Raw genomic sequence first — 12,977 nt, 5'->3', positions numbered from 1 at the left:
TGTGTAGCTAGTGGCCATGGTGGCTGTGGAACTCTGAAAACTGTTGTCCAAAGGAGCAAATTTCCCAAGCTCTGGCTTTCCCTCATGCCACATACCTAACTCTGTTTTCTGGCATGTTTGGCTCTGTGTTAGACTCCTGCCCCAAGCCGGACAGCATCTTTTTCTGAATGCAGACCTGATGAGCTGGCTCCAGCCAAGAAGGCAAAGCAAGCGGCACCTTCTGGTAAGCAACTCTTTTATGTCTTTCTGGATGCTCTCGCAGTGCTGCTTTTCCATTTCCTACAAGTTTATCCTATCCAGCATTTTGCTGGAGCATTTTCCATTTTTCTTAGCATGATTCTCCAAACCCTTCCAGTGAATAAGAAGGATTAAGGTTCTTACCTGCTTCTGCTTGCTCCTTCTCCCCCAACAAATTTCTTGTAGATTTTGCATTTCCTCAAGAAGATGGAAATGTACTATTTCCCAGGAATACTTTCCTTGTTTTTTTGCTCACCAAAAACCATTCCCTTGTCATGGAATCTTGCCTCTGTATTTTATAGAGAATGTTGGTAAACATTCTCTAGCATGCTTTCAGTTTGCATGATGGCTGATCAGGTCTGTTCGGCTTTTTTGACTTATGCAAACTGAAAAGGTAATATTCTGCAATTAAAACAGTGTTTCTTAAATGTTGTTAATGTGGGGAAAGAGGGAAAGTGGCCTATACACATTCAAGCCCTACTATTCATTGGAAATGAGCACACAGGATCTTTTACATAGCTGCATCTGTGTAGCTACCTGTTGATGCATGCATATCAATATGGGGATTGAGGCAGACTTTGTAGTCTCCTTGGCCATCATAGTAGTTCTGATGGCTTCAGTGGTAATGTGCTGTTGGGAAGAATGTTCCTCTAGTTGTGCCTTCTCTGCCTCTTTGAAAATTCATGGCCCAGCCCTAAGAATCTTACAATTCCCAGCGTGAGGACTGTCCCAAAGCTTAAGGATATTGATTTTTATTTATTGAAAGGAAGAGAGGTTATAGTGGAACATGGCTTTTGAGCCATGGTGAGCATACTTATTGAAGATCCCCATTTTCCCTCCCTTAATGATAATCTGAAGAGCCCAAGAATTCCCAGTAACACAGTTTGAAAACCACTCTGTTATGTTGAGAACACAGCTGCTCAAGGTTCCCCAAGTTTAATGTGAGCCATCCCCCAAGTCAGGCAGCCTTGTCGGATTTCTTGCAATGGTGATTCTCTCTTTAACAGATACATCCCCATCTTCAAGACCTGTGCAAGGTAGGACTCCACCACTAGCTTAGCGTATCCAGCCTTGCTACCAGCTGCTTGTACCGTTCTTTTTGATGGGTGTTCCTTGTGTTTGGGGTGTTGTTGGTTTTGTCTGTTTGGCTGTTTTGTTTCTGCTGTTTTACCCTTTTTGCCAAATTTGTGGTGTTCCCTGGTTGATTCTTGTCACTGGTAATGTGGCTTTTTAAGGCACCCATCTTCTCTATCTTGATTACCCCCCTCCCCCCCCCCCATTTTTCTCTTCAAATATAAATGTGACAATGAAAAGCTGAAGCAATCCATACAGAACAGCATCTCTAGTGTCACCATTCTATCCCACCTCCCCATCCAGAGGGGCTGGAGACAATGTGCAGGGCTTACTCTTTGATTTGGAACCCTGATTGCAAACCCTATTTTCGCCACCGCACTGTTCTTAGTTGAATGAACACCCAAATAAAGATAAAAGCTGTCTAGCTAGTTAACCTTTAACACACGTGGGGATATAACTGACCCCAAAAGAGTGTAAGGGATTAAAATCTCTGATTGATGCCTCTACATTTTCCATTCCAATATATGGCTTGGCAACTATTACTCTCCAGATACTGGACTGTAAATCCAGTGATATCTCAGCATTTGATAGCTGTTGAGAGTTGCAGTCCTAAGTTCTGCGGATGGGTTGTACAATTGAAGAAAAATGAGATGAGAAGTAAGGAAGAGAGGGAAGAAAGAATGAATAGCTGAGAGGGTAACTGGAAGACATAGAAGGTATGTGAATGTAGATAGAGGGCTGGAAGGGGAGTGTGGGATAAGGATCAAGGAGAAGGTACAGGATGAGTAAGAAGCTAGAAGGGGACAAGGAAGAAGGCGTATAAGGAAATATAAGGAAGTTAGGGAGTGTCAGAAAGAAAGGGAACCCAAAGAAAGAATGACAACAAAGTACCTGCTCTCTCAGGACCCAACCCTATGGACATATTGTTGTTGTAATGGTAACTGAAGATGTATGGGGACAGATAGGATAGGAAGAAGAAGAGGGGGTAGAGGGGATTTCATGTCTATTAGTCACAAGAGGGCCAATATTGAACGGATGTATGTAATATGTGGATAATTTGAATGTAATATTTTAAACTGTTAATAAACTTTATTTAAAAAAAAGAGTTGCAGTCCAACAACCTCTGGAAGGCCACAATTGCCCATTCCCGTTTTAAAACACAGGAATTCCTTTAACTGTAGCTGTTTGTAATGTGGTTGGCTTATCGTTTGACTTTTAATATTACATTTTCACTAAATTTGGAATTATGGAGAAAGACAGAGTGAAGGTGAAGGGTGTAGTGACATGCTGGGCAAAATAAAGGCATTGCCTCCCAATAACAATTCTGCCCCCAATGAAATTTCCCTTTATTCACCAAATTTCTAGCATTGAGAGAGGGGTCCACTGAAAATCATTTGCACCTAGAACTCTTCTACAGTCAGTCCTCTGTATTCACAGATTCTATATCCACAGATTCAGCCATCCATGGTTGGAATATATATATATATATATATATATATATATATATATATATATATTCCAAAAAGCAAACCTTCATTGAGCCATTTTATATAAGAGACATAATTTTACTATACCATTGTATCTAATTGGACTTGAGCATCCCCAGATTTTGGTATCCACAGGGATCCTGGAACCAAACCTCAGTGGATTTCAAGGACTCATTGTATTTGCTGTGTTGGCATTCCCTTGGTACATTTGTCTCACCCTTTTCTTTAGCTGCCTGAACTGTATTTCTAAATGCTTAACTGAAGATAGAAGCTGTCTAGCTAGTTAAGCTTTTACACATGTGGGGATATAGTTAGTGTGGTGCTAGAAATTTGGAAACTGAAGAAAAATTTCATGGTGGTGACAAAAATCCTATGGGAGGCAATGCTCTCATCTTGCTCTCTATAGCTACACCTGGTGAAGGTACAGGAAATCTAAATTCTCAACTTATATAATACTGAGTCAGCGCAGACCATGCCTGAGAACAGTTTATACACTTTCCCCTTAAATAGTGTTTTTTGCTTTTCCCCAGCATGATATTTTTAAAGTCAGATTGCCTGGAGCATCTGAATAAAACAAACAACAAGAGAAGTATAAAAAAGGAAAGTGTTCAGGAAAGACTTTCATTGTTGGCTTAATAAACCATTGGTCTGTAAGTTGAAGAGGTTACATCTGAACTGCTCCCAGCAGTTCCTTTTCAGTGTTATAAAACATGTTTTAAAACCCAAAACATTCAGTACTATTCCCTTGCCCCTTTTCGTTTATGTACCATTTGTATCATTCATGACACCAGAAGATTTTGACTTAAAAGTACCCAAATAACACCAGAGATTTTTGAGACCTGTAGAAATTTTACAGACCACTACCACCTTTCTACATCCATGTGCTATAAATTAAAACCTTTCATTAAGTTTTATATTTTGCATGGTTAAAGTTGAGTTGAACAGCTTAACTGATGCCTGCTTGTCCCAAATATAAAATTAGTGAAATGAGAATGTTTTGATTAAATAATCAGTAGCTGCTTCATTTCCTTCTATATATGAACATTTACAATGCTTGGAAGAATTTTAATTTCTGTTATTTCTTCTAAGCTGTTCCAGGAATCCTTTTGCAATTTTGAAGAAAAGGTTGAAATGCAGAATGGAAACCAAGAGAAAGGGACACCTTTGGCTGGATCCAGATTTAGTCAGAGTAGGCCCAATGAAATCCATAAGTAGCTAACTTAAAATGAACATGCACACATGCAGTTATCTGTTTAGACCAGGGTGGGAATCATGCAGTCCTCCACATGCTGTTGGACTGCAAGTCCCATCAAACCAACCCAGCATATCCAGTGGTGAGGAATGATGGGAGCTGCAATCCAGTAGCATCAGGAGGGCCATATAATTCTCTCCCTGATTTTGGTACTGTTTCCCAGGCTCCTGATAGCTGAACAAAAATTTGATAGCTGAACTAAACCTGAGTGGGGGCATTTGTTGAGTATGTTATTGGTGTGATAAATATAATTGCCCTCAAAGGATGACTCTCTCCATTTCTGTTTGAGTTACTGCTTTGATTTCTTGGTTTGGGGCGCTGGCAGACCCAGGGCAGTGACTCATATAGGAATACAGTGAGGAGCATCCTCTGAAGATGAGCAGTTATGTTGTGTCTCTGCACTGGATTAAGAAGCTATTCTTCAGAAATGTGTGGGTTGTGGCTGTGTGGTTGAATGATCCAGTTTCACACAATATATAGTATACCAGAATTGCCAGCTCCCAGGTGGGCCACGCATGGACTAAGGCTCTATTACATTTTTAAAATACTTAATGTATTTATTTATTTATTTTTGGTAGTTTAGGAGTAGGCTTCTTCTGACAAAACTAGGACATCTATTTGCTGTGTGAAGGTTCTGATGTCAAACATGACACACATAATATCTTTTATTGTACATGGGCAACTCACCCATCAGGACAATAAGGAGGTCCATTAGGAAGGATGCATGCACACATTCTCCCAGTGACTGTCTAAGACCTCTTAAGAAGCTATTACTCTGTTTATAATCTTAAGAATGATCAGTACATCGGAGAGATGAGAGAGGCAAACCTTTCCTACTAAAAAGCTGATTAGTTTGGCTGCTTCGTCTCCAGTGCTTTGCTTCATTTGATTGGCTGGTGTGTTGGCGCCTTCCCTTAATGCAGAGTGAGACACCTGAGTCTTTGCAACTGTGTGGCTGGTCACACATTGCCATCTTGAAAAGTGTGTGTGTGTGTGTGTGTTAAATGTCCAGCCCTGAGTGAGCAGGGTTGTTTTCTCTTTTCCATTATTTAGGCAAAGCCACAACTTTGTTCAGTCGGCACACCAAGGCAATTGTTTGGGGGATGCAGACTCGGGCTGTGCAGGGCATGCTGGACTTTGACTACATCTGCTCAAGGGATGAGCCTTCGGTGGCAGCCATGGTGTATCCATTTACGTATGTTTCTTGTGCTAACTTTATCCCTGTCTCTGAATTATTTTCCTATATCAAATTACTTTTCTGCCAGTTTTGAAGGCTGCACAAGGAGTGTCCTAGTACAGATGGGGGCAAAGTTCACTTCTGTTCCACAGCACATTATTGCAAACTTGGGGATTCTCTGTTTTGCCCTCCCCAACCTGATTCTCCTTTATAGTCCTCCTGCTTTGCATTTAGACCACCAGAAGTTCATTCTCCCTATAGGTGCTGCACCACCTTAGTCCAGCTATATAAACAAAACCTATGACCAGGGCTTGGGAAAGTACCATCCATCCTGACCCTGTGGCTTGTATAACCTTAGGAGAATATTTCAGACATGCATATCTTTATTATTTTATTATTCATTACTGGTGGCTTCATATTGCTCTTCAGTCATATTTCAGGAATAGCTATGTTTCATGTAAACAATAAATGTAAATCAGCTTATGGCAGCACTGTAGAAAATGTGCATTAATTTTTGATAATGTCCTGGCCAGCAATTTGCAAAGCAGCAGTAATAAAGATCCTCTTACTATGTGAGGTATTTTTTTGGGGGGGGGGGGAGCTTCAACGTTTATAAAAAGTGGCACTGAAAAAGATGCAAATATTAAAAATTTGTCTAAAAAGCAGAGGAAAATAAGCTTTTTCTGACACTGAATGGACAATGAAATAATCGCCAGACAAATTGATCTGAGGAGAGCATTCTGTAGCTGGGTTCCAGAGAAGGCATACCCTCTGGTGATCACCTGCTCTATCTCACTTCTCAGAATAGAGATTTTTATTGTCTGATGACTGCATGTACAAACTTGAGAACAAATGATTCTTCCAGTATCCTGATTCTAAACCTTGAAGGTTTTAAAACTCAAAAACAGCATTTGGGAATGGCCTTGGAAAGGGGATGGGAGCAAGTGCAGTTGTCATAACACATCATCATAATTTATGGTCACAAACTTATTAAAAGCATAGCACAGGCTCAGTATGATCATAGCACCTGGTCCTGTCTCCTAATCTAGCAGCAGCTGCATTCTGCATCAATAGAAATTCCTGAACTATTTTCAACAACAGTCCCACATGTATTACATTAAGCTGTCCTAACTTGAAAGTTATCAGATTATTGACAGCTAAGGCAATATCACCTCTTCCAAAAGACTGGTCAGCTAGCTGCCCCATACTAATATCTCTTTACCACTGGGATAGTATTGCATAATGATTCTTTTACTTCTTGTTCCACAGGTCCTTTCTAACTTTAGTATCCTACACTAGCATGATTGAAAGGGATAGGCTAGAATTCTCTGTGCAGGTACTTTAAAAAATTGAACAGGAATTTAAAAGACCAACATTCCTCTTGAGGTACCACCTTACCACCTTCAGTGTGGAATTTCCAATGTAGGTTAACTATTTCAGTGTAAACCAGGGGCCCATGCATCAAAAAGTAGACAAGTGTTGCTTTTAGAAAGTACACTGCAATGCGGCCAGGTTTGTGTTAAGCATTATGTCAAGATTGTTTCCTTTTGTGCATTTATGTGTTTGTTTCTTGCTTTGTAGCAGTGAAATTAATGTTGCTATGTATTTTTCCTTACAGAGGTGATCACAAACAGAAGTTCTACTGGGGTCACAAAGAGATACTGATCCCTGTCTTCAAGAACATGGCAGATGCCATGAAGAAGCACCCTGAAGTTGATGTGCTGATCAACTTTGCTTCCCTCCGCTCAGCTTATGACAGCACCATGGAGACCATGAACTACCCACAGGTATGTGGAATGGGCCAGGATCTGTGGCAAAGTCCTGATGAGCAGTTTTGGGAAACAGGATCCAACCATCTTGAGATGAGCCACTGTGGAGCAGAGTTCTTCAAAAAGTGTGGGAGCTGAGAAGTATAATGTGTTTGAAAGCATTTTGCCTCCTTTCTAAGTTGCTTTCTCTTGAACTACAGTCAGCCCTCAGTATCTGCGGACAGCAAGCCCATGTTGTCCTCAATGGCGGTACCTGCCCATGGCCATGCCACCATTAGGGACAGCCCCCATTGTCCCGTGGCGGCACATGCATGCAGCTATGCCACCATTAAGTTCCATTGTCCCAAATGGTGTTGCGGCTGCATGTACACGCCACCATGTGCACTCACCACCATTGGGGACAACATGGGCTTGAGCATCCATGCATTTTCGGCATCCATGGGGTGTCTGGAATGGATCCCCCACAGATACCGAGGGCCAACTGTACTTGTCCTTACATTTTCTACATGTTTTCTGTGATGTATTTGATTTATATCCTCCTTTTCTTTTAATATAGGGAGTCATGGTAGCAGCTGAGGGCTGGGTTTGATTCCCCTTGATGTTGTTACCCTGACTAGCAAAATCATACAGGTTACATAAATGCTATACAATGAGCCCTTGGTATCCGCTGGGATTTGGTTCCAGGATTCCACCATGGATACTCAAGGCCTATTAAATACATTGGCAAATTAAGATTGTGTCCCTTGTATAAAATGGCAAAATCAAGGTTTGCTTTTTGGAATTTATATATTTTTCAAACCATGTGTGTTGAATCCATGGATAAAAAAGTCAATGGATATGGAGAACTGACTGTATAAATGCTGAGTGTTACTATTAGAGCTTGCTTGCTAATGGTACTACAGCTGTGTCAAACAACAGCCAAAAAATACATTCAAAATTCAGGAATTCTCTTTTTCAGGAAAAAAAACATGGTGTTTGCTGTAAACACCTTATGGTGCAGAAAAGTTGAGCTACAGTGGGACCTCAGTATCCACAGACTTGCCTTCCGCGAATTCAAGCATCTGTGGAAGGCAAACCCACATTGTCCCCAATGGCGGTGTGTACATGTGGCCACACTGCCATTGGGAATAACCCCCATTGTTCTCAGTGGCAGCGTGTGCATGCAGCTACGCCCCCATTGGGGCAACAAAGGCCTACCTGAAGTTCCATTCCCATTGTCTCTAATAGCCGTGTGGCCACATGTACGCACCACCATTAGGGACAACAGGAGCTGTCCCTAATGGTGGCGCAGCCATGTGCATGCTCGCCATTGGGGATAATGGGACTTGAGCATCTACAGATTTTGGCATCTGTTGGGGGGAGTCCAGAATGGATCCTCCGTGGATACCAAAGTCCCACTGTATTTTATATGTAGTGATGCAGATTGCATACTGGCCCTTATGTGATGTTATATGAGTGCTCTGCTTTTATTGTATCAGAGTCTATGGAAATGGAAGCAGCTTCTGCAAAATAATAATAATAATAGTAATAAAGTATTTATTTATAGCCTACCCAATCACAAAGAATCCGGGTGGGTTACAGGAATAAAAGTGTATACAGAATATGATGAAAACATTCAACATTAGCCCCTTTCCTATCCCCAATCCCCCTCTCTCCCTTCATGATGGAAGATGGCAGTTGTTGCCATGGAGGGAGGACTCAGTTTCTTAAGGGTGGTCTTGATGTCGTTTCTGTTTCCATCAAAAAACAAAAACATATGTCTGGCACTTTGAGTTAAATTTAAATTTACTCAAAGTTAAATTTGAAAATAGCAAAGTTCAAAGGTCACCAAAGCCACCTGCCAATCATGGTTTGGAGACTGATCTTAACCACCCTCAGGCTTACATGTTTCTTATACCCTCCACCAACATCAGTTTCCCCTTCTTGTATTGGATCATGTTAATTGTCAATTCGTTTGTTATCTGGACCATTGTAGCCATAGATAGCATACTAATGTTGATTAATGAGGCTGAAACCAAACCATTAGTAGCTTTTATTGCAGGTTTGCTAGTTCAGAGATAATCCTAAACTATTACCGATATTAAATCTAACCAAGGTGCATGGTCAAGTGTGGGAGAAGCATATGCACCAAGGAGACAGGGAAGGAAAAAGAATATGTCAGCTTGTAGGAAGTTCTTGGTGGCAATACAGGAGTGTGATATTTAGCTGCCATGACAGCATGAACCAGTACAGTGCTCCCCATGCTTTTTATTAGCATGTAGGCTGAACAGACAGAAAGCAAGGAAGATTGCTCTTGCTGGTCCACCCTTTGACTTCGGTGAATAGATAGTATTGCCAATCTTACATTGTTTTTCCTGGTGACCAGCAGAGCCTGTCTCAGTTTATTCACCAACAACATCCAGCACCTCACTGCACCTAGATAAGGATTCAGCCTCCTTGGCATTTCTTGTGAAAAACAAAGTTATTTATTTATTTAGAGCAGTGGTTCCCAATCTTTTTGACTCGTGGAGTCCTTTTTAGAATAACTTTTCTATGGTGGAGCCCCTAAGAGGCCAACCCTGTGTCTTACAAGTTAATAATAATAATAATAAAAGGTTTATTTATATACCGCCCTTCGGGACATCAGGGCGGTGTACAACAATGTAGAACAATACAATCACAATAATACAAAGTTATACAGTATACAATAATACAATTACAACAAGTACAATATTATATAAACGTAATACAGCAAAATACAATACAGTGTAAACCCACCCCACCCTCCATACCGCCATGACCAAACAACAATACAACAATCCATAATAATACATAGTTTCAAGAAAATAAAACTCTAGAAAAACATACTATAGCTGGATGGCAATATACATCATCGAGAGGGTTAGGATGACATTTGTGCTCATGGAGAAAACACCATCCATGAGCATAAATACCCCATATACAGACAATGTAAGAGAACTGCAACAGAGTAAGACTACTTCCCAAGTCAGACTTCTGTAGCAGATACAGCTAATGGGACCCTGCTACCTGTCCCCTGCGGCCGTGCGCAGCTGCGCAACTGCGGCCATGAGTCCATTGGCGGCAAGTCCTGGGTGGATGCGCAGCTGCGCAGGTAGAATGCTCTCCCAGGAGCCCGCTCCGGCAAACAGCGGCACAAACACAGTCCCTCGGGGCCTTGGAGGGGGCAGGACAGGGAGGTTCCCCAGCAAGCTGGGTTTTATGGCATGCCGCTGCCACCGACACGCCCCTCCCCGGCTCCCCCTCAGGTGTTCCTGGTCTCCCTCGGTCCTGGCAGCGCCGCCATGAGTCCGTTGGCGGCAAGTCCTGGGTGGATGCGCAGCTGCGCAGGTAGAATGCTCTCCCAGGAGCCCGCTCTGGCAAACAGCGGCACAAACACAGTCCCTCGGGGCCTTGGAGTTAATGGCTTTTAGAGTAGTGTTACAGAGGGAGGGGAGGGGGAGATGGAATAGATTGTAATTTTCCTGTAGTGGCCATGGACCATCTGGGAAGTGCACAAGGAGCCCTAAGCGCTCCTCGGAGCACAGGTTGGGAACCACTGATTTTGAGCATTTATACCCCACCCTTTGGCCAAAAAGGCTCCCAGAGTAATTTACAAACTATTGATTTGACAGCATTATCAGCCTATAAGACCAACCCCAGAACTCCAGATGACTTCCCCTCACAACTTCATGTAGATGTTTAAAAGCATAGGGGCAACATTGAGCCACACAGAACATCACATGAAATTGAATTGCAAGTGCCTAAGCTCTCCCTTCAGGAAATATTTGGCTAAAAATTACTGTTATTTTATACTTTCAAGTCGTTTCCAACTTACATCAACCCTAAGGCGATCCTGACCAGGGTTTTCTTGGCAAGATTTGTTCAGAGGGGGTTTGCCTTTGCCTTCTCCTGAGGCTGAAAAAGTATGACCCGATGTATCACCCAGGGTTTTTCCATGGTCAAATGAAGATTTCAACTCTTGTCTCCAGTGTCATAGTCCAGTGCTCAAACCATTATATCACATTGGCTCTCAGTCAAATAACCAGAACCACTGCAAAATAGTGCCCACAAGTCTGGTATCAGACAAACAGTAGAGAAGAGTACCATGACTGCTGGTATTAAATGCCACTGGGAAGTCCAGAAGAACCAACACAGTTGCACTGCCTCATCTAGTTCTAGTATAGTTCCTCCATCAAAGCAACCAAGGGTGTTTAATGACCAGGTCTAAACCCAGATTGAAATGGATTTGGGTCATTTGTTTCATCCCAGAAAGCCTAGAATTGTGCTCCCACTTCTCAATAGACTGATCAATCTGCATAATTTATAGAGGTTGTAAAATTCAGCTTTCCTGGGTGTAGAATTTTGATTATCTGGGTACAGTACAGTTAGCATGGAATACTCAAAAGACTTGCTTTTAGGATCTGAGGATGCTTTTTAACCTAGAAAAGACCAAAAGACTTGTTTAATTTTCTTTAGCTTTTTTTTATGGTCTCCATCTCTGGTGACAGAGATTCCCAGAAGTCATTGTTGATGTTGCTTCTTTCCTGTGTTATAGATCCACACCGTGGCAATCATTGCAGAAGGCATTCCAGAGGCACTGACCCGCAGGTTGATCAAGATGGCAGACGAGAAGGGAGTCACAATTATTGGGCCAGCAACGGTGAGAGAAGAAAGAAACATCTCCCCTTCCTTTCTTTTGCTTTTGTGGTTTATCTTTTAAAACTACGGCGGGGTACAAACCGCCGCTTTGCGGCGGTCTGCCACCGCCGCCGGTAGGTCCATGGGGGAGCCGGAGCCTTCAGACGGCGCGGCTCCCGCGCGGACCGAAAAAGAAGCTCCAAAATGGAGCTTCTTTTTCAGTCGCGTTTGTGACGTAGCGAGGCGCCAGGGGCGCACTCACTACGTCATAAAGGCTGAGACACGTCCGGACGCTCAGCGTCCGATACGTAAAGATGGCGGCGCCCATGTGGAAGGGGCGCCGCCATCTTGTACGTATAGGATACGTACTAGGGTTAGGGGGGTGCGGAAGCACTGCCCCTTCCTAACCCTAGTACGTATCCTATATGTACTATATGGCGGTTTATATCCCGCCTACATTTGTGCTCTCTTCTTATGCCTAGAGAAGCACATATCAGTGCATGGGTATACTGTTAACTCTTAGCAGGAGAGTCTTTCACTCTACTTAAAATGTTGCTGCAAGAAACATTCTGATTAATGCAATGCTGATAAGGTGCCAATAAATAAAAACAGTGGGGAGGGAGGATTGGCAGTAGGATCGTTGGATGTAGCTGTCTAGATGCTCTCTAATCGCTCTGAGTCCTATGCCTAAATTCCTGTCCCTAAATATCTGATTTGCGTAAACAGTCCAGATTTTGAATTTCCCATTTTAAGAAGATTTTCATTCAGCTAATGCCTAAATTACAGAGACGTTGATATTTCACCTCTTTTCTTTTTATAGGTAGGTGGAATCAAGCCAGGCTGCTTTAAGATTGGAAATACTGGTGGTATGCTGGATAACATTCTGGCTTCTAAGCTGTACCGCCCTGGCAGTGTAGCCTATGTCTCTCGTTCAGGAGGAATGTCCAATGAACTCAACAACATCATCTCCAGGACCACAGATGGAGTCTTTGAAGGGGTAGCCATTGGTGGGGATAGGTGAGAACTATGGCCAAGCCATCCCTTACATGGTTCTGAAATTCTAATTATAATTTGAAATATTAAACATCACAGCCTTCCTAAGGCAAAGGAACAACAAAATTATTGTTCCTTTCTCCCCAGATATCCTGGGTCAACCTTCATGGATCATGTTTTACGCTACCAGGACACTCCAGGGGTGAAGATGATAGTGGTGCTAGGAGAAGTGAGTATCTTCCAAGTTGTTTTTTGTCTCCAGGATTGCTTGTGAATGGTCTGTCTTTGTGGTTTGATCTTAGAGAACTGTTACTGAAAAAAGAGGAGTAGATAACAAGAATCTCTATAGT

At 42.4% G+C, this 12,977-nt stretch overlaps 1 protein-coding gene across 2 annotated transcripts in view; it reads left to right on the top strand.

Annotated features, from left to right (window-relative positions):
* The window catches only part of LOC149309215 (ATP-citrate synthase), a 68,531-nt gene that overhangs the window by 43,565 nt on the left and 11,989 nt on the right, over positions 1–12,977 (top strand). Inside the window, exons 13-19 of one of the 2 annotated variants that reach the window (XM_089531980.1) lie at positions 133–223; positions 1,245–1,274; positions 5,104–5,245; positions 6,846–7,014; positions 11,552–11,656; positions 12,455–12,651; positions 12,775–12,856. In XM_089531980.1, the coding sequence (XP_089388106.1) occupies positions 133–223; positions 1,245–1,274; positions 5,104–5,245; positions 6,846–7,014; positions 11,552–11,656; positions 12,455–12,651; positions 12,775–12,856 (816 nt within the window). The remainder of the gene's footprint in view (positions 1–132; positions 224–1,244; positions 1,275–5,103; positions 5,246–6,845; positions 7,015–11,551; positions 11,657–12,454; positions 12,652–12,774; positions 12,857–12,977) is intronic. The other variant, XM_089531981.1, reaches the window with a different exon arrangement.

The sequence above is a fragment of the Sceloporus occidentalis genome, unplaced genomic scaffold (assembly GCF_023333645.1).
Source record: "Sceloporus occidentalis isolate IW3139 unplaced genomic scaffold, rSceOcc1.0.p SCAF_7, whole genome shotgun sequence".
Classification (NCBI taxonomy): Eukaryota; Metazoa; Chordata; class Lepidosauria; order Squamata; family Phrynosomatidae; genus Sceloporus; species Sceloporus occidentalis.
This window is presented reverse-complemented; position numbering and strand designations above follow the sequence as displayed.